Raw genomic sequence first — 25281 nt, 5'->3', positions numbered from 1 at the left:
CCAAGAGGAAGTTTCTGGTAAATACAGAGTATCCAAAACCTGAGAGCGGCCCTTGCTTGGGCGGTTAGATGGGAAATGCCTGCAACCGTGAATCCTGCTGATATTACTGGGCAAATTCACCATATTCCTTGAACATTCCTAATGGCGTCAGCACATTACATGCCTCATTTCTGGGTTGGGAGAGGGGCTGTGTCACATTCCCCAATCTCTCCAACCAAATTGAGGGCTTGGTCTTTATGGAATTTCAAATATCCAGGCTAGGCTAGTTGGATTGGGGAAGGGGGTACATTTCAGAGCACAGAAGCCCTAAAGCATTTCTCGAATCTCATGTCATTTCCCAAGTGACCTGGGAGCACACCAACTCTAGGCACAGCCGGTGCATGAGGCTGGTTACAGAACTTGACTCTCTCACAGCTGTTTGGGGAGCTGGGCTGGGAGATGGTCAGGCCTTGTTCAGGGCCTGCGTCTGATGACCCCAAGCTTCCATATCCCTGCCACTTCCTTCCTGAGGCTCTGGTTCCCATACGCTGGCTCTGAAAGGCAAACACCGAACTGGGTGACAATATCGTCTCTAGGTCCAAAGACCCATCATGCACACAGAGCCAGACTGGGTAAGTGTGGTTCATCCAAATGCTTTTCTCCCCCTCAGTTAATTGGCCAAATTCTCTATTTGATTCACCTTGGTTTTCTCTGTTGCATTCTTTTATTTTTTTTTTATGTTTGTTTATTTGTTTTGAGAGAGAGAGAGCGAGCGAGCGCACAAGTGGGGAAGGGTCAAAGGCGGGGGGCGGGGGGCGGGAGGGAGAAAGAGAGATTCCCAAGCAGGCTCTCTGCCACCAAAGCAGAGCCCGACTCAGGGCTCGAACCCATGAACCATGAGATCACAACGTGAGTTGAAGTCGGACACTTAACCAACTGAGCCACCCAGGTGCCCCTTCTCTTCTGTATTCTTAAACGTCCCACACTACTTATCAATTCCTTGGGGTCAGGCATACTCATTCAGAGTCACTCAAACACAATACTGAATTAAACTCAAAGTCATGGTTTGAGTCATGACTCAAAGTCATTAATTTCTTCCTCCTTGATTTCCATTTCTCCTTCCAAAGAAAGAAGACCAGTGCAGTTGGTCAGTCCCACAGTTGGGTGGGTCCCTGCTGCTGCTACCTCTCTTCTTCCCTATAGTCTTTTTTTTGTTTGTTTAATTTTTTTTTTACGTTTATTGTATTTTTGAGACAGGGAGAGACAGCATGAATGGGGGAGGGTCAGAGAGAGAGGAAGACACAGAATCTGAAACAGGCTCCAGGCTCTGAGCTGTCAGTACAGAGCCCGACGCGGGGCTCGAACTCACGGACTGCGAGATCATGACCTGAGCCGAAGTCAGATGCTTAACCGACTGAGCCACCCAGGCGCCCCTCTTCCCTATAGTCTTCTTATAAAAACCAAAGACACTGAACTCTTGTCCCTTCCACTCCTTCTGACTCCTTGGGCCAGTGCAATCTGGCTTCCATAACATTGACACTACTGTTGTTAAGGTTGCCGCTGGCCTTTTAACCAAATCCAATGTCGTGTCTCAGGTGTCTTCCCTCACAAACCCTTACATTCTGCCCTCCCCCCTTTCTGCTAGTTTTTATACTTCCCCCTCCTACCACTGGTGTTCTCTCGCCCACCCCCTGGGCTGGTCAGCAGCCACATGGTGATCACTCTCATGCCTGTGGTTACCCTCCATGTTTCTCCTGAACCCCTTGCCCCTCATTTCCAGCTGCCTCCTCTACATCTTGCCACAGGCAGCCCCATCCCACACATACTCATCAAAACCCAGCACCGCTCCAGTTTCCTAATATCCTACATAGCAGCATTCTTTTGCAAGTGAAAGGGAACACTTTTAACAATTATATTGGATGTGATGGTTAATTTTAAGTGTCAACTTGCCTAGGGCATTGGATTCCCAAATATTTGCTCAACATTATTATTCTGGGTGTTTGGGGATGAGATTAACATTTGAATTGGTAGATCTGAGTAGAGCAGATTGCCTTCCCTCAATTAGGTGGGCCCTATCCAATCAGTTGAAGGCCTGAATAGAACAAAAAGGCCAGTGAGAAAAATCCTTCCTGCCGGATGACCTTTGGAGTGGAACCCGGGCTTTCTTCCTGACTTTGGACTCAGAATGAAACAACAGCTCTTCTGGGGGCTTGCGTCTGTCAGCCTTTGCATGGAAACAACAGCACTGGCTCTCCTGGTTCTCCAGCTTGTTGACTCACCCGCCTCCATAATCATGTGTCCACACACACACACACACACACACACACACACACACACACCTTATTGGTTCTGTTTCTCTGGAGAACCCTAATATATCAGACAACCAATGTAGACCATGAATATGGTCACCCTGACTATTCTACAAAACCTGGGGATAGTTTTGGTTTCTTCTTTCCTTCCCTCACCTTCAAATCTGATGGAGGAACCAAGGCCTGTCATCCTAACTCTGACTCATATCTCAAATCGCTGCCCTAGTCTGTTCTCCTCATTGCTGGACCTCTACAGAGACCCTTAACTGACCTCCTACCTCAACCCTTCCTCAGTCCAGCCCATCCTTCATGCTACTGATGGTGTCATCAAAAGCTCTGGTGGCTCCCCAATGCTTGCAGAACAAAACCTGCCTGCTCAGTGGGCATTAAGGCCCTGGCCTGCTCTTGCCATCTCCAGCCACCTGCCCCCAGCCGCCAATAAAACCCTCCCTCCACGTGCCAGTCACCCCACATTATTCTGAGTGTCTCACTGTTCACACCTCTGAGCTTTTGGCAAAAGGCTGCTTCTGCCCAGGGCTGGAACACCATCCTGGGCACCTTTGGCTCGTGGCCCATGCTGGCCAGGCAGTCCTAAGGGGCCTCCGCTCTCCCCAGGTGCATCTGGAGGCTGTACAGCCATCACAGTGTGCATAAGAGAGACAGACGCTAAGACCCTTATAGCGGCCTCTGCTATTTCTGGAGATCCAGGGCAAGGGCAGGGTATCCGAAGCCACAGCAGTAGCAAGTGATTAGGCCACTCCTCAGTCCCCAAGGGGTATCCAAAGGGAACCTGCCAGAGGACTTGCTCAAGGACAGCCTCAGACACGATCTCCATACTCCTGCTCTCTGCTTTCAGGGTCCCTGGGAAACCCTAGGGTGGCCACGTGTCACCCATGTATTCTTCTGCAGTTTGTTCTCTGTTGCTTTTGGCAACATCTTGGGGGAAAAAACCTTTCTGGGAGACTTTGAGCCTGGACCTTTAACAAGTCCTTGAGGGAAGTGTCCTGGAACCACCTGCATCTGTACCGGAGACCGAGGCACACAAGGTCTTCCAAGCCACAGCTTCTGACCCTGTGGACTGCTTTCTCCCTCCCTCCATGCGGCTCGTTGGAGGCCCAGGGGAACGGATGGAGTGGCTTAGGAGAGGAAGTCCTGAGCCCACAGCACAGCCTTCTTAGGTTTGACGACAACCGCTTCTACTCGCCCTGATCGCTTAGGCTGCTTTTTGGTTACGGCCAAGGCCTATCTTCCGGTACTTAGGACCGCTGTCAAGACACATGGGTACCGGTGGAGTCATTTGTCCCCCACTTTACAACGTCCTCTCGTACCAACCAGGGAGGTATCAATGGCAGACTCTTCAGCAGGTTGGCTCTGTGGCCCAAGCTCATGTGCTCCATAATCACAAACGCACAGAACATGCTCTTGGCTTTAATGCTTTGCACTGAGTGGCCACAGGCGTGGGGAATCCAGAGGGTTCGCCTGAGGGCCTTCTGGTATTACAGTTCGCTTTTATGGTGGGTTTTAGGGGCTTAAACAATTCTACTGATATTATTAGAAGTAAACTTTATAAGCGTTGGCTTTGGAAAACACACACACACCCCAGAAATAATTCTGTAAGTAGTTGAAAACCAAAATAATGCTCTCGAGTGTATGTTCAGCTACTACACAGTAACTGTAAAAGTAAACCACAAAGAGACTGATTAGAAATGGCAGAAAGGTTATTGGCAGGGAAGATCTCAGCAGACCTGTTGGGGGCCTGTCACAGTAGATGTGATAACTGAGGGTGAGCAAAGGCGCAGAAATTACAATAAAACCCCCAAATCCCAGCAGAACTACTTCTACATCCTTAGCATGGAGGACGGCCTGCCATTTGGATGGACTTGTTCTACCCAGCAAAGGCTGAGGTGATCCTGAGCCTCCTGAAGGCAAGACAGATGATTATTGCTTTTACATCTGTATCTGTGGAACAGATCACACAGCACATTATTTGCATCTGTTTGTTACATGACCACTAAAGCGTCTTTCAAACAGGTGTTAACAAACGGCCAGGCCCTAATCTGAACTTCAGAGACAAGGTTTCTTTAAATGATGAATCAGGGGGCGTCTGGGTGGCTCAGTGGGTTGAGCATCAGATTCTCAGTTTTGGCTCAGGTCATGATCTCATGGTTCATGAGTTCGAGCCCTGTGTCAGGCTCCGTGCTGACAGTGCAGAGCCTGCTTGGGATTCTCTCTCTCTCTCTCTCTCCCCCTCCCTGCTCCTCCCCTGCTCACACACATTCTCTCTCTCAAAATAAATAAATAAGCTTTAACAAAAAAATGACGAATCAGAAACATCAATCTCTCTTCTGTTTAAATTCCAGGCTACTGCACACGGCAGTGCTGATTCCTCGTAAGCACTAGAGAGTCATTAGCCATTATCTAGAGAGTCATTAGCCATTACCATCATTTCTTCTTGTTTATGCTATTATCACACTGTGGACAGAGCAGTGATGGCCTTAATGAACGAGGGTGAGTTTGCAAGGCCTGCCCTCCGGGGACGTCTTAGTTCCAGGTGTGGTCCCAGAGTGGAGAAGCGAGATAATCCTGCCATTTGGGTGAGCCCTGAGAGGTCTGCAGGGGTGCACTGGTCCTCTGTGAGCCCCCTCCCTCACGCTCCCCCCACGGCGCGTGCGGTGCTCAGGGGCACTCTCTGCCCTCCCCTTTCATCCCCGGTCAACATCCCACACCGCCTGTCCATTGTTCAGAAAGAATGAATCAAGCCTCGACTCGAGGCTTGGATTCATCTTGAAAAATTGTGTGGTTCTAAGGGTCTCCATCCAAGTTTCCCCCCCCCCCAAAAGATTATTGTCCAAGGAAAAAAGAAAACAAAATGGCTAAAGCTCACAAATCTTTAGTCTCCATTATCCCACGGCTCTCTTTACCCCCTTGAGACGCAATTTTCAATAGTAAACTGGGCTGAAGTTTGAGGGCAAGGCCTAGAGAAGCTGTTTAATTCCTACCACCACAGACAAACTGGGATTCTTTCACAATTTCCCCTCAGGCTGGCCTTCTGCTTCATGGGGCCAAACCACTGAAAGAATACATGAATGCAAAAAATTCACCTTGCAGCAGCAAACACAAGTTTTTCTACAAATTCCCAAGCAAACCCACCCCAAAGATAATAAAAATGAGCGTGGGGTTTGCTGGGCTTGTTAGAGGCTGGCTGCCTAATTTTCTTCAGGCCCTGAAAAGGTTTACATGGAAAGGAGTGGGGGGGGAGGGCAGGGGGGGGCGGACCCTGACTGACACAGCAGTTCAGGAAAATCAACACAGGCCCACAGGACACTAATTAGTCTGCAGTGAGCTCACCCCTCATTCCACAAATACTCGCTGTGCATCTAGCGTGCTCAAGCCCTGTGCGAGGTGATGTGGGGGACACAAAGCCAATGTGGTTTGGGAGGGGGCCACAGCCCAGTAGGGAAGAGAGGACTTGCGCCCCAAGTGATGAATGCTATGGAGTGTGCTAGTGGGTAGTGAAGGGCTAAGAGGTAGGATGTGACCTAGACTTTGAAGAATGGAGATCAAATTGCCACCTGGACAATTTACACAGAGCAGGGCTCTATTCTAGACTAATGTATTAATAAATAAGCAAAAGTTCTGAACCGAAAGGATCTAGGGCAATGTGTTCCTAAAGACAATATGGAGGAAGTCTCCCAGGTCAGTGGTCGTTACTCTTTGGGAAAAGACGGGCAGGCACACAGGGTGGCCCACCCCTACAATCTGTGAGGCCCAGGACAAGATATAGATGGAAGCCCATATGCTGACATATTTAAAAGTTATAGGGGTGTCTGGGTGGCTCAGTTGGTTAAGTGTCCAACTCAATTTCAGCACAGGTCATGATCTCCCAGTTCATGGGACTGAGCCCCACGTCAGATTCTGCACTGATAGCACAGAGTCTGCTTGGGATTCTCTCTCTCTCCCTCTATCTCTGCCCCTCCCCAACTCGTGCTCACTCAAGCTTGTGCTCTCAATAAAATAAAATAAACTTAAATAAATAAAAGTCATAGCTCAAGCTAACAAAATTTTACACGCATTCTACCTTCCTACCTTGACAAATACCTTCCCAGTGTATTGAGCCCCTAGTCTCAAATTAAGAATTCCTAGAGTTCCGAGTTCCAGACCAGAAAGTGGTGTCGGTGGGATAGTCTGACCTGGCACCCTCTCCTTTCTGCCCTGTCCTCAGTTCCATCCTGTATCATAAGGTCTTGGGACCACACATGGGAATGCCCAGGACACCTCAGCCCCAGACAAACAAAGAGCCCCTAGGCCCCCCCTCAGTCTAGGATGTGCACACCAGGGGCTCAGCTCACACCCAGCAGGATGGACCAGAGGCAGTCTCAAAATCCCACTTCTCGGCTTCTGGGCCCCATGGATGCTCTAGTCTGAGGGGAAGGGAAGAAGGAGGGTGAAAGAGCCGGCTTGGTAAAGCGGGGGTCCATGCAGAGGCTCCTCTAGCTCAGGCCTAAGGGGGCCACTGTGTACAGAGAAGGACTGGGTCCCCCAGGCTGTGAGGCACAGTGTCGTGTGGCTTTGAATACGATGATGCTGGAGGCTAACCTTTATCCCAGATGATGAATACAACATGCGATTAGTTTTCACTTAATCTTCTTGTCAAGCCTATGAGCTCGGTGTTATTGTTCCCATTTCACATATGAGGAAACTGAGATTAGAGAGGTTTTAATTTAACCAAGGCCTACTGAGTCTCGTGGCTGAAAAATTCTCAGGAAAATATTTCCTGATCGTGAATCATGGAATCAGAGGCAGAAGGAACCATGAAATTCATTATGTCAGATCTTCCCAATGGTGATTTGCTGGGGGACAGCAGCCGAGGAGGAATCCAGGGTTTGTCCTGCCTGCCGAGAGCCATTCCCACTGCACAGCAGGCTCCAGCTCCGGGGGAAGCCACTTGGGGCTGGGCAGGTGGCCAGGGCATGTGTGGCTGGGAAGGTGACCTCACTCCAAGCAGGGCCCTGGGAGCTGTTTCCTATAGCTGCTGCCTTTGGTGTTTCCTCCAAATCCCAAGAGCAAAGTGGCCCATGGCGGTGGGGAAGCCCCAGAGTCTGGCTGAGGGCGACTTCATTCTGTTTCCAAACAACAGGGCAGGAGCTCGGATACCCATGCCACCCAGGGCAGTCAGAGAGGCCCACAGGCCAGGCCTTGAAGGGCTGGAAGGGAATCTTTTTTCTTTCTTTTTAAAATTTTGATTAAAAAAAAAACAAAACACTTTTTGGGGTGCCTGGGTGGCTCAGTCAGTTAAGCGTCCGACTTCAGCTCAGGTCATGACCCACGGTTTCAAGCACCGTGTCGGGCTCTGTGCTGACAGTTCAGAGCCTGGAGCCTGCTTCAGATTCTGTGTCTCCCTCTCTCTCAAAAATAAGCATTAAAAAAAAAATTTTAAATGGAGGTATAAAATTTATATAGAAGTACACAAATCCTGTACATAGCCCAGTAAACTTTTAATACGTACGTATTACTTAACTACCACCCAGACCAAGATACAGACTCTTTAAAAAAAAACTCTATGCCCAACGCGGGGCTCGAACTCCCAACCTGGAGATCAAGAGTTCCATACTCTAATGTATGAGCTAGCCAGGCGCTCCAAGATAGAGAACGTTTTAAAAATTGATTATAAATTGAAGATGTGACACATGAACACATTCTCTTTGTGAAGCATTAATACAGGACATGTGAGCTGACCCCCCTTTTGACCCCCTCTACTAGTAACTCCCATAGGCACACAAGGCCCCACTGTTACAATTCTGTGTGTCCGGAAGCTGGGGCTTCCCCCTCAGCATTCCCAGGCCTTCAGGCAGAGAGGCAGCCTGACCAAACAGGTTTGGGGTCTTTCTCCTCAAACATTCTCTTCTGCCCACCCCCTACCCCCATCCAATTCCTGCAACAGATAAAGGGCCTGTAGATTTGCACCCCCACTCCTGCTGCGGATAGTACGCTTCCCCATGAGGAGTGCTGCGGGCCAAGTTAGGGTTGCAGGGAGCTCTCTCCATTCTCTCAATTTAAACTAATTCCGACCCCCTAAAGATTGGCTGGCTCAAATAAAGAGTGACCTTCAGGTGCCTGGGCTGCTGGGACTACACAAGGTAGAGGACTGTAGCGACGCCCAGCTCCTGAGGCAGGGGCACACCGAAGCCAGAAACTGCCCAAACTGGTTACATTCCAGCAAGATTAGCACAAGGCCTGGGCCTGCTCCTGAGCCCACCCCTCCCTCCACTCCTAGACCATGAATAGGATTTTAACTATTTCCCTCCTACTTGCTGTCCAGCTTCACTTGCTGACAATGCTCCCTGCTGTTTGCACATTAACCTCCCATTTGCCAGGCAGCGGCTCAGGGGCTGTGGATTAACACCCACCAACCCAGACAATGGTCTCCGGGGAGGGATGCAAGGGGCTCAGACAAAGGCTCCAGGCGCCAGGCCCAGTCAATCACTGCCCACAAGGGCAGGGGCTCCCAGACTCTTCCCCATGCAGGACTACTGAGGGCTGAGTGCGCTTCCCTAGCAAGGGCCTAAGGAATGGGGAAAGGATCCCCACTGGGTCGAATCTGGATGTCACGGCCCTGCAGTGACTGCATTCAGGCCTGCAGGGATCAGGGGCTAACATGCTAGGATGGGGTGCCTTTGGGCAGGCCTGGCAGACCCAGCCCCTCAAGTTAGATTTCCTCCTTTCTCCAGGTAAAACTGAGCTCTCAGGGGATACAGCAGGACACAGATGCCTCTGGCCCTGACCCTGAGGCTTCCTGGGAAAGCTGCCGGTTCTCTTGGCAAGTCCTGACTGAAGCAACTTTCAGATGTGACTCTGCGTCGATGCCATTTTCTTACCCTCGTGTGCAGGTGTACACGCATGTGCATGAACCTGGAAAGGCAGCAGCAGGTCAGAAGGGGAAGAGGAGAGAACAGGAAGTATCTGGTATGGAAATGGCCCTTTAACATCCTAAACCACTGCCTTCTCAGCCCCAGCTGGGCTGCAGGATAAAGGCCTGGGCATTAGTATTTTACAAATTTCCTCCAGGTGATTCTAATGCAACTTTGTCCTAAAACAGAGCCTCTCAAAGCGAATGTTCGTATGAATCAGCCTGGATCTTGTGAAAATGCAGATTCTGAGTCAAGAGGTCTGGGATGGGGCCTTAGATGCTGCATTTCTAACAAGCTCTGGGTCGAGGACCAAGTTTGTGCGCTAGGCACTAGATACAGCACGTTCATCAGGAGGCCGAACCCTCTGGATACTCTTCAGTGTCAACTCTTCTCTCAAGGCAGCTAGTCCTAGCTGTCCACACCTCTGTTGGAGTCCTTCCTTATATTGATAGGACCCCTCCCCCTCCACATCCCCCAAACCACAATCCCTCTTCTCCCTCTCAGTCCCTCTTCTCTTGAGCTACAAGAAAACTTTCTGGTTTCCCCTCCTGTTTTTCCCTCCTAGTCTGGGCCGATAAGACCATTTCTCTGATCCTCATTTTATTCACAGAACTAATACCAAACAGGGAGTGGGTGGGGGCAGGATGCAAACTGGTAAGGCTATTGGGGGCAGGGCTGGGAATAAAGTCCCCAGTGGAAACAGAAACCAGAGTTCCAGCCCTGAGGCAGTTAATATCCAAGAAACTTAAGGACAATTAAAAAGCAACAACCACAATTAATACGGTTTACACAAGCAAAACTCATTAGAGTGTGGGTTGGGTGGGGTGCTAGAGTTTACCTTTACTGGGCAAACCCTTTCTTTACATATAGGACAAATTAAGCCAACAAAGACTGCAACGGGGATATTTACAAGGCTGTGCATTCCAGATGCGGGCGACTACACAGCTGACCTGTAATGGACACACACAGGTCTTTGCTCAGACAGCCTTGGCCAGGCTGGCTTTAATTCCTGGTGAAGTTCAGATGCAACCTACCTGTGCTCCTTCAGAAAGGTTTTATTATTCAGAAGCCTCCTTGTTTACACTGACACCCACTCCAAGTCTGAATTAACTGTGTTTCCAGACAGCACCCCGGGGGCCCCTGTGCTGTTAAGGGAATCTCTTCACGGTCATTGCTGCAGAGGAGATTTGAGCAGGGCTTACGGTCTGCAGTGGCAGCAAATCTACAAATGATGATCTCCAACGAGATGATATAAGAACAACCTCAAGGGGCGCCTGGGTGGCTCAGTCAGTTAAGCATCCAGTCATGGTCATTTGGCTCAGGTCATGATCTCACAATTTGTGAGTTCAAGGCCCAGGCTGGGGTCCGTGCTGACAGCTTGGAGCCTGGAGCCTGCTTCGGATTCTGTGTCTCCTTCTCTCTCTGCCTCTCCCTGCTCGTGCTCTGTCTCTCTCTCTCTCAAAAATGAATAAACACTAAAAATAAAAACAAAAACAAACCAACAACCTCAAATAAAAACCAGAAAGTTTTCTTGTAGCTCAAGAGAAGAGGGACTGAGAGGGAGAAGAGGGATTGTGGTTTGGGGGATGTGGAGGGGGAGGGGTCCTATCAATATAAGGAAGGACTCCAACAGAGGTGTGGACAGCTAGGACTAGCTGCCTTGAGAGAAGAGTTGACACTGAAGAGTATCCAGAGGGTTCGGCCTCCTGATGAACGACGTGCTGGATCTAGTGCCTAGCGCACAAACTCATCCCACTGCCCTGTGCTCAGTGGGGCTTTCTGCCCTTTGCTGGACCTAGTGTTTCTAATGTCTAAACTGTCCCAAAGACTCAAGGGCTCTTACTGCTATTCCCTGCCCCAAACCCCAGAAGGTCATAGACTACAGAAGGGTCTGGCCTAGCTAGGACTGAATCCTGACCATACTTCTTATTAGTTGTGTTACCTCGATCTAAAGTTACCCCATCGGGGCGCTTGGCTGGCTCAGGGAGTAGAGCATGCAAGTCTGATCTCAGGGTTGTGAATACAGTACGAGCCGTGGTGTGGAGACTACTTAAAAAAAAAAAAAAAAAAAGTTACCCTTTTTGAGTCTCGGTTCCCACTTGTTAAAAAGGTATTAGTATTACTTAGTTCATAAGGCTGTATTGAGGTTTAACTGAGTTAATGTTTAGCAAGTATAGGGACTGGACTAGGTAGGCCCTTACAATGGTAATAAAAAGAGGACATTTCTTAAGGCAGTAGAGATGGTCTAACACCCCTCCTTTTTTTAAAAAAATTTTTAAAAAATGTTTATTTATTTTTGAGAGACAGAGCATGAGTAGAGGAGGAGCAGAGAGAAAGGGAGACACAGAATCTGAAGCAGGCTCCAGGCTCTGAGCTGTCAGCACAGAGCCCGACGTGGGGCTTGTACTCACAAACTGCAAGATCATGACCTGAGCCAAAGTCGGATGCTCAACTGACTGAGCCACCCAGGTGCCCCTAACACTCCTCCTTTCAGAGATGTCTCTCTTGAGACACTGACTTTTCTCTGCCCGACAGTCAGTTCAGCTACTAGTCTAGTTCCCTTGATATTGGCCTGGCAGACAGAAAGCTCCCCCACGGAGTAAGTCACGGTCTTATCTTTGAATCTCCTGTGATGCTCAACCCAATGCTGGCAATCCATAGGAACTTGGTTGGTATGTGCACTGATTTTCCACATGAACTCACCAACACAGGACAAAGCATGGATGCCACACCAGGTGGGTCCAGTGACAGCGCAAACCAGCCTCCCACCCATCTTAAGTAGGTTCCGTTTCTGTCCTCAGGAACAATGGTAAAACAGGAATTACATTTCTGACCTGGTGCCAAACTCCTCATGAAAATGACCACCAACACCCCCCCTCCCCCGCTTTTTTTTTTTTTTTTTTTTTTAATGAAACACTACACCGTATGTCTGCCACACAATGAGTAATCTCAAACCCCTGCGGTTTCGGGGGCCTTCTGATTCTTCTTTGGAAACACGATCCCTCATGTTTATACTCAATGTGACACAGGCTCAGAGTGTGCTGTTCAACAGTCTCACTGCACTGTCCATACGTCCTACCTTGTTTTTAAGGAAATTGGTCATGAGGTCAGGGACCACCCCTTCCAGGCCATGACAGTTATGATCTCTCTTGGGGGGTGGCGTAGCTCTAATTTTAGGCCTTATGAAAAACTGCTGTGCTGTTTCCCCAGCCTTAATTTCCTATAGTTATGTGATGAAGATCAAGTTTTTACGTTTTCTGAGGTTTTAAAATCAGAAAGTACTGCTCCCTTGGGCTCTCATCTCTTCAACCCTAGAAGGTTAGCCTGCACTTTGGGCCCCAAGAGCGGTGGGACTAAGCTCTGGGACGAGCCTCACCATGAAGCTGGGTACGAGCGGCTGAGTCCAGGCTAGGGCTCCCCAGGTAGGGGTGGGCCTGGGCAAAGGCCCAGGGTTCCGGGCGGAGCTTCTGGTGTGGGCTGCTCAGGAACCACACGCTTATTCAGATGACACTGTTTGTATGCAGATGTTTCTGGAACTCCTCTCCATTACACACAACACTCTTCCATGGACTTCTTCCTCTTGGTTCGGTTCAGCCTATCGCTCCCTGGAGCCAGGGACTCCCCACGCTCCCAGGGAAGAGAAGTACGTGGTATGGGCCTCTTTTGGAAGGTTCGTGCCAAGGCGCCACACTGAGGCTGGGATTAAGGTGTAACGGGAAGGAGACCGGGAGCACACAAGCATTTGTGTGTGTGCGGGAGAGCTGTCTTCACGTCATGAAAAGGGTTTAACTGCCTGCAATAGCGTATGCGAATTGTCTACGAGTCCTGACACCGTTCAGGGGCCAGTCCCCACAGCTGCCAGTTCAGGTCCGTGGCTACAGCCTCAACAGAAGGATTGAGTGTTTCTCAGCTGAGAACCACTGGGAAGCCAGAGGTGCAGGGGAATCTGTATGTGTTGTGGGAGGACAGACCTGGGGCTCCTGGGTGCTCCTGGGTGACCATGTGGTCCCTCAGTCCATTCTGTTATACCTACCTCTTCAGCCTTCCTGTTTCTCCCTCCCTTTCCCCTCCGAACACGTACACAACATCTCCAACAGGGAAGCTGCCAGAGTCTCTCTCAAATGCAATCTGAATGAGAATGAGAAACGGTCAGCTGGTTTAAGGAGTAGCAGAACATAGCACCTTATCGTGACATTTTCTGAAACAGGGAGCCGTCAAGAAGCAGAGACTCACAAGAGTGATCTTAGACGTGAGGGAGGGGGATCTAACACACAGCTGTTGTCTGATCCTCTCCTCATTAACCCTTCTGCCTGGCTGGCCCCTTATGAAGTGCTGAGGCCGGGCCCAGAGACTTGGGCTTGGTCACTTCACCCAACCGGCTGTGTGACCTTAGGCAGGTCCCGCCCCTCATTGAGTACAGCTGCTAAAAAAGCCTTTACTGAAACAATCATGTATTAAGCACCCACTGTTTATATTATATACTGTGCACAGTAAAATGCAGAGGCTTTTTATTTCTTTCCTACAAGACCTCTCTTTGTGTACGGAGAACAGTACTGGTTATCCCTCTAGACAATACCCAGATATGGGTCATTAAGGGGGGCAATGACCTACCCACTTGATACACTGACCTATTCTTGGTTATTTCAAAACATTATTCAGGCAGCATGATAATTGCTTAATTTTTCTTTCCACTCCTAAATTGTTAAATTAGACCAAAACCCCAAAACAAACAAACCACACCAACCTCCTACACACAAAGCAGGACCCTGATGCTAACTAACATCTGTCTCACTCCTGCAGTGAGGCTGGTTGAGCTCTCTCCCCCTACCGGTGGCCTCAGGCCATGTTCTTGGCATTTGGTCCCTAATTTAGCTGCTCTTGAGAATCGGGCTGTTCGTTATTTCTTTACCCCCTTCCCGTTGCTCAGTCGGAACTCAAACTATCCTCCGGAGCCTCTTGTTTCTACTTTCCTTTTCCCGAAAACTCTTTCAATAATTCTTTTTTTTCCTTAATGTTTATTTATTTTGAGAGAGAGAGAGAAAGCACAATCAGGGGAGGGTGGGGAGTGAGGAGCATCCCAAGCAGGCTCCATTCGCAGAATGGAACCTAGAGCAGGGCTCGAACCCACAAACCGTGAGGTCATGACCTGAGCCGAAATTAAGAGTCAGAAGCTTAACACAGCCAATCAGGTGCCCCTCAAAGGTTCTTTATCTGTTCCCTAGACGTGCCTGATTCCCTGCATTGAGGATTTCCCTTGGAGGGGACAACACAACTTGGGGGCTTGTACAAAACAGTGTAATACAAATTACACGGGTTTATTAAAAGTCCTAATTTTGAACCAGTCTATGTTTAGGATCTTCTCACTGAGTTCTTTTTAAAAAGGCCCAATTACTAGTTCCTCTGTGAGGTAGGGGGAGACAGCCTCCCCGCTATCACAGACGTCTCCTGAAGGTGGGCTAGAGACAGCCAGCACTGGTATATTAGCGGTTCCTAACTTTGTTCAGCGCTGCCGCCATAGCTCGAAATTGGTCACGGTGGGGGTGTTTACACCATGGAAAACGGGAAATTGATGAACACTACACATCAGGACACGTTCCACCACATAAAAACAACAGTAACATTTAACTTTCTCCTCTGTCTAGCACTGCCCTGTCTTTACACATGCAAACTCACTTAATCCTCATACCCAAGAGAACTATTATCATCTCCTTTTCACAGTTGAGGAAACTGAGGGCTCTTCCCCACCCCGTGAGTTTCCTACTGTCCTCTGAAAAGGCCTGGGTGGAGGCCCATGTGCAAAACACTGAAGAAAACACTCCACCAGAGTTCAGACTCAGGAGCAAATCATTTCATGGAAGCTTTGTTTCAGGAAGGGTTCTTGGAAGTGACAAAAATTACGTAAACTCTGAGGAGGGTTCTAGAGACCCCAGGGAACACTGTTAAGTGGCAGTTCAGGCCAGCTTAAGGAAGAGGGGTTTTTACATGGGCTCCTTGTAACAAACCCCCTTCTCCTGGCATACTCTGTCAAAGCCAGGGAACCCCCTTCCACTTCTGGAGGGGAGAAAAGGAAGGAGGCACAGTGTACAATTATGAGAGAACAAATACATCCTTAGATTCTCACAGCAAACCAACCAGGGAAAAACCCAGCCCTTAAACCAGCAAGAAGCTGGATGTCGAACACCCCAAAGAGCCTCTGCTCACCCTTGCAAGGGTAACTGCACAAGAAACAGGGCACATCACGGGACAGAGAGGGGCCACTTTTTCCCAGCAGTCATGCAGGCATAGTGGCTGATTCTCCTGGATTCCCAGTTGGAAATTCTGGAGGGAACAGCTTTCTGCCTTCAGCATCCAAAGAAAGAAACTACAATTAATGAATAACCAAAATTAAATGTCTTAATGCTGCTTCATACGATGAAAATAGTTATATCCTGCGAACAATCAGACATTAGGCTGGGCCTTTCCTTATGATACTTAGGAGAGATAGAAAATCAAGTCCACTCCCCTTTTCCCTACTTCCTCTTTTTTTTTTTTTTTTTTTTTTTTTTTTTTTTTGTCCAGGGAATGAGTCAAGTCAGTCAACAAATATTTATGGAGCGCCCACAGGATTGCAGAGTCTGGGAGGAGACACGGGTTGCTGGAAGAAGCCCAGGATAGTTCTCACTTGAGACAGTAAAAGGAAATGTCAATCCTCAGGCCAGGTCTAAACAGGGCAGTAAGAACTGACTGCCACCCTGGGTGGGTTTATTCTGGGCCAATCACTCACTTTTGGCTGAGTGGCCTCTGTTATCATAAGGCCAGAGTGGGTGGATCCGCCATGATCATGCACATTTTTGGAAAAATACAAGCACAATGCTCACAATCTTGATGGTTTTGGGGGTGGGGATTGGGGATTGGCTGAGATGCTCCTCTTTCCTCAATTCCCAAAGGGCCCCAGAACGATCAGAATTAGTTCAACAAATGTCAGATGTTCACCATTTTCTCTTCTGCAAATGTAAATGTGTGTGAGCTGGAGGAGGAGGCTAGAAAAATCTAGGACCAATGGAAACAGTCTTTTGGGGGCCTGACCCTCCCTAGTTAGGAAACTGGATCCTATTTGCTTGGCTCCAGGGCCTTGCTTCCCAAAGTGTGCTCCACAAAGCAGCGACAGCGGCACCTGGGAGTACGTTAGCAATGCAGAGTCTCAGGTCCTCTCCTGCCCTAGGGAATCGAAATCTGCATTTCAGCAAGCTCCTCAGGTGGTTCCCACGCACCTGCAAGTTTGACAAGCAACAGTCCAGATAACCAGGCAACTGTTTGTTATTAAACCCCATAGACTCCCCCGAAGTCCCATTTGGGGAACACCTGTCCTCCATACTGCAGGAACCAGTTAGCAGGTTCCCAAGACTTTCCGTTCACAAAAAACAAATATTAGTAAAGCCTAAAGATTTGTAACTATATTATGACTCCTGGTTTAAGAATAAGTCACCTGGAAAGATCCAGGTCAATTACACATTCATGTAACCAACAGAGGAAGGCACATTCTTAGAGCATAACAGCACTGAATGCAGTGTGCCACAAAGCTTCCTTCCACTTCTGCATTTCACTCAACAGCGCACGCTGGCCTAGATTCTCTTCTGTTTTAAATAACCAAGTATGTTTGAATAACCTGTATGGTTACAATTAGGGTCAGCGCATCTGGGGAAGTCACCGCAAACCCCCACACATAAATATGGTGATTTTAATAACAAATAACACATTTGGAGCCTGGTATAGAAGTATGCAGGCGGAGGGAGCCACTGAAGATGTTAATTTGCATGTTCACAAAGGAATAGAATCCAGCTGCAACATTAATGCCTAATTCTACAGAGCCATAGGACACATGAACAACCTCACCATGGGCTTGCTCTAAATTTAAAGCCGATTTTCAAACCCTCACAATTTTGGCTTAAACTTAAATTTAGCTGCTTGAAAAGGAGACTGGATTTTATTTTAGTTTTTTCCTGTGAATCCTGAAACAATGGAATTGGAAAGGTCCATTTGTTTAAGTTTTGCAAATTAAATACAAAATATCTGAATAGGTTTGATCCGAAGTTTCTCAAAATATTCACATTGGCACAGGAAAAAAAAAAACGGTCTCATCATTGGAAGAGATTTCTTCTAATAAGGCACTGGAATTTAAAGACTAAACTGGAGCTTTGTTGTTGCTTTCCAGTCTCCTATACCTGTTTTCACTCTTAAGTAAAATGCTCCAAGTATATAAGCTTTTAAAAAGAAATAAAAAGACAAATCTTCTGAAATAGGATGTATAGGAATGAATGTGTGTGTAGGAGGGAGAGGCTATTAATAACAATGGTAATATTACTACACATTGGTAACAAACTACTTATACCAGAATATATGTAATATGTAATATACTATAATAACAATAGGTATTGTGTGAATTTGGCCGTCTTTGGGGAGACAAGGTCCCAGGAAGCTTTGTTCACTTTCATCATTTTCTCCAGGAATATGGTGTCTGTGTACTTGCTCAAGCATCTGCATAAAGACAGAAGGGGCCCCTGTAGGGATGCAGCCCCGGTAGGGGCAAACAGAACTCAGTGATAGCATAATCAATTAACTGTCTCAGTTATGAAGAAAATAGCTATGAAATCCTCCCACTCAAATGGCTTACACCTCATTGAAAGTTGTTGGCATTCGCACTTTACTGAGAACAGGTGAGAGTAGCCAGGACCTGTGGTGACAAGGTCTGGTCCTACAAGTGTCCGAGAGGGAAGGAAGGTTATTAGTCATCCTCATCTACCAAGCTGATGCACAGGAAACCCTTCTTGGGATGCACGTATCAGATAAGGACTTGCTGGCATAATTTCACGAGATTAAAAATGTCGTGAGAGTTAAATGCTTGGGAGTCGTTAGAATTGCAGTTCTGCTGAATCCTTGGCCCATCTGTTATTAATAAATGCCGGTGGCAATATCCGTGACTACACTTGTCAAGGGGGCTACTTCCACATCCCCTCCCCCACCAGGCAGCGGACAGATGTGGAAATCAGGAGACCTGGGTTGACAGCCTGGTCCTGCCAGGGGCAATTCTGTCACCCCGATAAGCCTCAGCTCATCGCCTATTAAACAGGAGTGATTACACCAGCTTCACTTAATTCTTAGAACTATGTTGAGGCTCAAATGAGATAATGGATGTTAGTCCCTAGGTCTGTCAATCAGCCAATAACCCAAGCATATATGATATAATTTGGGACATCCGTGGGTGAGAGGCTGGGTGTGTTAAGGGGTGAGCTTCCTTCTTCACTGTCACAAAAAGGCATGTGACAATCGTAGTACTTTCCCCTCTCTGGCCCCCAAACAGGTTTGCCTTTACATTTTAACACATTCAGAATTCATTAAGCAATTAAATCCATTTTGATCTAATTGGGTTTCCTTTGAGAGCAGCTTAAGGTTCCTTTAAGCCTGTGAAGCTTGTGCGTAATTGGAAGGTATGACTCCACCCCACTCAACTTGTGTTGAGATGTCCGTCATCAATTCCTTTCCGATGTATGATTTAAGCTCTCGAGATGGCTCTGTTACATCTGGAGACCAGAACCACGCCAGCCTCCACCACGAGCGGCAGCAATAAATAACACCATTGCATGGAGTCAGCACTGGATGTGGACGGTTCTGCCCTAAGCCACTAGTCAGAAGGAACACCTGGCTGCCATTTAGATGCAGACAGTCTTGTGGGAAGGACAGCTGGCCAGTCACTTGATACCCACGTGGGGCAAGGCCATCCTCTAACAGTTTCTTTTTCTTTAATTTTTTTAATGTTTATTATTTATTTTTGAGAGAGAGAGAGTGGGGGGGGAGGGGCAAAGAGAGATGGAGACACAAAAGCAGGCATCAGACGGAGACACAGAAGTAGGCACCAGGCTCTGAGCTGTCAGCACAGAGCTCGACGCGGGGCTCGAACCCACGGACTGTGAGATCATGACCTGAGCCGAAGTTGGATGCTTAACCGAACGAGCCACCCAGGCACCCCCCTAACAGTTTCTATATGACAAACAGAGGTCTTGGGCCTGATCTCGGAGCTCAAGGTTACATCATATGGTTGCTAGTTGCCAGTCCAGGGCTCTGTGTCTGCACTGTGGCCAGCGCAAGTCTCTTCACCCACTTGCCCCACCTAAGATGGCAGAAGGAATGGTAACAGGCCTGGTGAAGGAGGCCTGCCTTCACCTTGCACTCTGAGGAGGAACCCGTAGGTCTCATGCTCCGAAACCAGTCCTGGGCCCTAGTGAGCCTCAACCCTGTTCGCCACAGGAACCTGCAGTGCAGAGTTCCAAGGACTCTCCTGAGGCTCCTAAGTGGCCCGGCATGCCTGGAATTTTGGAGAGGGGCCTGCTTTGCCCAGTATCTGCCTTGATTCCCTGCTCTGGAATCTGTCCTGCTACCCTGCAGAGTGCCTAGAACATCTTGGGAACTCCATTGCCATAGCTCTTTTGAGGATAGCAATGACTCCCCTTGGTCAAACTCTCACCTTACTTGGTTCTTAGCAGCACCTGACTCAGGTGATCCCTCCCTCTTCTTTCATATACTCACTCTCTTCCTTGGCTCCAGGTCCCCAGATCCCCAGGTCTCTGATCCTCCTATCTCTCTGGCTGCTCCTTCTCAATCTCCGTCACCAGTTCCTGCTCTCCTCTCCAGTGTGTGAAAGCTGTGGTGCCCAGGACTCAGCCCCCAACCCCCAGGGATCTCCTCCAGTCTCACGCTTTTGGTGCCATCGATTTGCTGACGACCCTAAAGTCTCTTTCACCCAGGCAGACCTCCTCCCTGAAATCTAGACTCACTCACCCACTGCCCATCACCTTCCCCACTGGATGACCAAAATGCTCAAAAGCAACATGTCCCAAACAGAGCTCCTGGTTATCCCCCTGCTCCCAGATCTGCTGGTCCCTGGCTTCCCCGTTTTGGTTAACGGCATTTCCACCCTTCCTGTTTGTTGCTCAGGAGGTATTCTTGACTCTTTTCTTCCTCAGCAAGAAAATCCTGCTTCACTTCTCTTTCAAAATGCATCCGCAGTCGGACAACTCTTCCCACTCCCATCTCTACTGCCACCATCTGAACTACCCTGACCTGCTAATTACACTTACCTCCCCCTTCAGTCTACTTTTATCACAGCAGCCTGGGAGCTCCGTTAAAACATCGATGAGATCACCTCACCACTGTGCTCACACCTCTAACGCTTCACATCTGGCTCAAAGCAAATGACCCAAGTCCTCACCGTGTCCTATAAAATCCCACGACTGGCCCTCAGTTCCCTTTCTGACTACACCGCCTTCAATGCACCCCCGCCGACCCCTGTGCACTCTGCTGCGGCCACACTGCTTCCCTTGCTTCCTCAAACAAGCCCGTCATGATCCTGCCTGAGGACCTGCACATTCACCATCCCCTCTCCCTGGAATGTTCTTTCCCTGTGTGGCTAGACAGTTGGCTCTTTTCAGTCCTTACTGAAAAGTCACGCCCCCGGGAAGGCCTTCAATAAATAGTTGTTAGAAGAATGAACGAACAAATGAACTAACGGGTGGCTTCCCCCTGAACCCTCACTAGGGGGCTGGGACTCCAGTTTGCCTTCTCATTAGTTCTTTCCCTGGGGCTGGATCCTGAACCCTCTGCCCACCACGTCTCACACCTCCAGGGGGTGCTGTTCACCGTGTGGTCCATGACGGCAGGGGTCTGACTCTAAAGGCCAATCTGCTAGCTGGCACTGCCCATGAGAACAGGCACCATGTATCTTGTGTGTCAAAATACGCATACTTGACTCCTCATATAGAGCAGGGCATATAGAGGGGGTGGCTCAGAATATACCTACTGAATGAATGAGTGAACCAAAAACCCTGGCTCACCTTTCACACTGAACAAGAATCCTGTTCTCTTGGACCCCCAGACCCCTGCCTTGGGACTGCCTCTTTAGCCAGGTGACTCTCATCTCCCCACCTCACAGTCCAGGCATCTCGCCCCCGTTTTGCTCCCTCTCTTTCCTTGCTGACCTTCCAGTGCCTCTTGTGCTGTTCAGACACAGACAGTGGTTTCACAGGAGAAACGGGCTATTTAGTTTCGAAAATATGGATCCCCTGTAAATAGTGGGTACACACAGATTCCCCATGTAGCGTCACTGGGCATGTCCCACAGTCCCTTTCCCCTCCAACCCAGTACAGATGTCCTATAATGCCTCCTCACGAGTGAGGTACAAAATGGCTCCTTAGGGACTCAAAACTAAGTGTGGAAGCTCTATCTGAGTTATTGAAAAGCCTCCATTTGGCTTCACCATTCCTGGAAATAAGCTAAAATTGCCACATGTTTTGTCCACGCCTCTGAATGATAGCTGGAGACACCACGGTACTCCCTTCTCATCAAAACACATAAAGACAGCATGGGAATCTCAAGCACGTAATGACGCCAAGCCGTAGCCATAACACGTTCTGGAATTAGTTCTTTTGAAGCACCATGCCAAATGATTATTAATAAATGACAAAAACACTGAGGGTGGAAAAGCTTCAGCTGAGTGCATACCAGTCTTGCACATGTTAACCAAGGTACCTGAGGTTCAAGTGGAAGCCAATTCAAGTTACTCATTGTTGAATAACTACTGCGTGCTGACACTTGGCTGCATTGAGGTCTGTAAGACTTGTAGGAGGCTCCACTCGAGAGGTCTGTAATCTAAATGGGGAAAGGAAAAAAAAAAAAATCCATGCCCTTTCATTCAAGAGTTTTTTTAAAAAATGCAGCAGCATACCGGGGAAGTCTGAGGCAAAATAGCTGCTTCTAACAATAGAGAGGCAGAGAAAGAAGGGAGAGAGGAGTGTTCGGGAAGATTTCTTGAAGGAGACAGAAAACTAGAAATTTGCAAAGAGGGGGCGCCTGGGTGGCTCAGTCGGTTAAGCGTCGGACTTCGGCTTGGTCATGATCCCCCGGTTTATAAGTTCGAGCCCCGCATCAGGCTCACCACTGCCAGCGCAGAGCCCGCGTTCAATCTTCTGTTCCCCACTCTCTCTGACAACTCCCCCTCCCGCTTGTCGCTTGTGCTCTCTCTCTCTCTCTCAAAAATAAATAAAACATTAAAAAAAAAAAAAAAAGAAGAAATTCGCAAAGAGAAAAAATGCAAGCAACACATCCCGCACAGAAAAGGAGAAACCTGAGTAGGTCCCACGAGCAAAAGGCTCAGGGGGAAATGTCTTCAAGTAGCATGAGACTGGGGACCAGTGCTGGCCTTCCCACTCACCACAAATGGCAACGGAGAGCCATCTGGAGAGCTCCATTTGGGGAGGAGGAAGGCAGGAGACATACCTCAGTGACTGCCCCCTAGAGTAAGAGTAGATGTGGAGCTGACAGAGTGCAGCTTCAGAGGTCATATTGTCATAATGGCCGCGGTGTCAGGTTTGGATGAGGAAGTGAAGCTAAAAACTCCTCAAGGCAGCGTAGGACCATTCTTGCCATTATTTGAGGCGTTGCACAGAAAAAGAAGGGGAGGAAACTCTTGAGTGCTATGTGTTCACAAATGGACAGGTGTGGATTTGGCTGGACGTTGGCATTTTACTGGGTTGGGGCTTTATCTGACATGGGTTCCACGTTGGCCGTTGGTAGCCCTGGGCTAGGAGGAATGCCCCAGGGAAGCCAGCAGCCATAAGGCTACCAACCTCACAGCACCCATGGGAGCATTAAGGGATCAGATTAAGGGAGCATAAAGGATCAGAGATGGGGAAGGCCTGTTGGGTAACATGTAAGTCTCCCTCCTGCTGGGGTCCTGTAGGTAAATGCTTAGTTGGATTTGAACTGATCCAGACAGTGGAAGAAGTTTCATCACCTTCTTATAGCTTGATGTTTTTAGACTCTGCATAATTCGAAAACTTTCCTCGCCATAAAAAAGAAAGAAAGCAAAAAGAAACTTGAAAAGGAATATTTACAGAGAAACAGAAACAAGCTATTCCTAGAGCCAGGTAGTTGTCCAGGTCCTAAAGCCCAAATAAAGTCCTAATAGAGAGTTTAGTTAAAATACTAAAAATAAACAGTGCCTATATTTAATTTATTTTAAAAGTTTCTAAAGTCACCAACAAATTTAAAAATATACCTGGGGGCCTGAATTATCTCACAGGAACTAGGACTGCTTAAAAATGCATCCAATCCGCCGGGTGTCCTCCTCAAGCCACAGTCTGTGAGTCTGTCAACAAATTTCTATTCAGTGCTATCACGTAGAAGGCACTGACGATGGGGCACTCTGAGTCAGATGAGAAAACCCTAGTGTTCCCACTTCTGTTCCCACACTGGAAAATGCTGAGCTCCAAAGGGCATGCTGTATAAAAACGTTGAAAAGGAAGACAAACCCTTTAAAAGGGTGACCTTGGGTGTGCCCTTCCCCATGGAGTTAAATGTCACTGCTCTGAGAACTTGTACTTTCTGATTTCCTGATTTTGCAGAATCCAAAGCTAGCATAACGAATCTAAACCTTCCAGTTTCCTTCCTTTCTCCATTTCCTTGAAAACAAAAACAAAAGCCACAGACTTAATATTTCTATTAAAATACAACTTAACAGAAAGCGTCACACGTTTTTACAGTTACCGTGGTTTAGGGAAAAAACACATTTCCCTCTCTCCTTTTTTTTTAACCTGCAAGATTACTTTCTCAAATTTCAGCGAGACATTAAATTCTGCCCCTGAATAACTTAGCCCATAAGCATATGCACCATTTTAGGCCATTTATGGCTTTAATTGTCCATATGGGTTTCTCAGTTATCTCTCTCATTTGTGACATGGTGACTGTCACCATCAGGAGGGAAATTCCCACATCAGTCCTTTGGGTTTTCCCATTCACACCTTCAGGGATGACAGCCTAAAGGTTATAACATCCTACATCTCCGCTGCCTCCTAATGCTCCCACTCTCCCACTCGTTTGTATTCAAGAGGGGAGGAGGTGAAGGGACAGCATCCCCTCCATCCTGCCCATGAGGAAAGGCAGTCTCCCGGAGCTGTCCCAGGAAGCCGCGTGTGACTGCAGCACTTAAAATGATGTGTGGGGGGCGCCTGGGTGGCGCAGTCGGTTAAGCGTCCGACTTCAGCCAGGTCATGATCTCGCGGTCCGTGAGTTCGAGCCCCGCGTCAGGCGCTGGGCTGATGGCTCAGAGCCTGGAGCCTGTTTCCGATTCTGTGTCTCCCTCTCTCTGCCCCTCCCCTGTTCATGCTCTGTCTCTCTCCGTCCCCAAAAAAACGTTGAAAAAAAAAAATTAAAAAAAAAAAAAAATGATGTGTGGTACACGTAAAACACACATCAAAGACACCGTACGGAAAACGAACATGAATGACCTTAGTAATTATTTTTATATTGATTATATGTTGAAATGATAATATTGTAAATGAACTGGAATAATTTAGGGGGTGGGTGTCTGGGTGGCTCAGTCAGTTGAGCGTCCCGCTCTTGATTTCGGCTCCGGCCATGACCTCACAGTTCGTGGGTTCGAGCCCTGAATCAAGCTCTTCTCTGACTGCAGTGCCTGCCTGGGATTCTCTCTCTCTCTCTCTCTCTCTCTCTCTCTCTTTGTTCCTCCCTTTCTCAAAACAAACAAACTTAAAAAAGTTTTTTAAAATAAAAATTTAGTAGTTTCCTTTTAATTTTTTTTTTAAGGAGGCTACTAGAAAATTTTAAATTACCTCTACGGCTCAAGTTATATTGTTATTGGATAGTGTTGCCCTAGAGGGATCGATGCAAAGTCATCCAGAGGGCCAGGGACGGACCTGGGCTAACCACTGCTCCACTGCATTTGGGGTCACAGAGTTCCTGAGGAACTGGGAAGAGCTTTGCATAAAGAGAAAAACTGGTCTGCCCTGTGCCCGGAAAGGAGGGGCAGAATCTGCCTGTCCAGCTGTGTCCATGGCAGAGCAGGGCTCCAGCCATCATGGCAGCAGGGGGAATGGGTACAAGGACGCGAGGGAGGGCCGGGGCCCCAGTGCCTGCCTGGATGGGAGCCTGCACCGGAGTGGCAAGGGGTCCTTGGCCTGCCTACTGGGCCAGTAGAGCAGGGAGGTTGCACGCACCTCCAAATAGGCACTGCAAAGTCCTCCCGTTGAAAGTAGCCC

General features: G+C 48.3%; 1 protein-coding gene across 4 annotated transcripts in view; it reads right to left on the bottom strand.

The window, feature by feature from the left end:
• Window positions 1-25281, bottom strand: part of TCF7L1 (transcription factor 7 like 1) — a 160280-nt gene that overhangs the window by 39161 nt on the left and 95838 nt on the right. For 2 of the 4 annotated variants that reach the window (XM_045446675.1, XM_045446676.1), the window contains exon 4: window positions 21755-21874. The exons of the other annotated variants lie outside the window; for them this stretch is intronic. In XM_045446675.1, coding sequence (XP_045302631.1) covers window positions 21755-21874 — 120 coding nt within the window. The remainder of the gene's footprint in view (window positions 1-21754; window positions 21875-25281) is intronic. 4 annotated transcript variants of the gene reach the window in all.

The sequence above is a fragment of the Leopardus geoffroyi genome, chromosome A3 (assembly GCF_018350155.1).
Source record: "Leopardus geoffroyi isolate Oge1 chromosome A3, O.geoffroyi_Oge1_pat1.0, whole genome shotgun sequence".
NCBI lineage: Eukaryota > Metazoa > Chordata > Mammalia > Carnivora > Felidae > Leopardus > Leopardus geoffroyi.
This window is presented reverse-complemented; position numbering and strand designations above follow the sequence as displayed.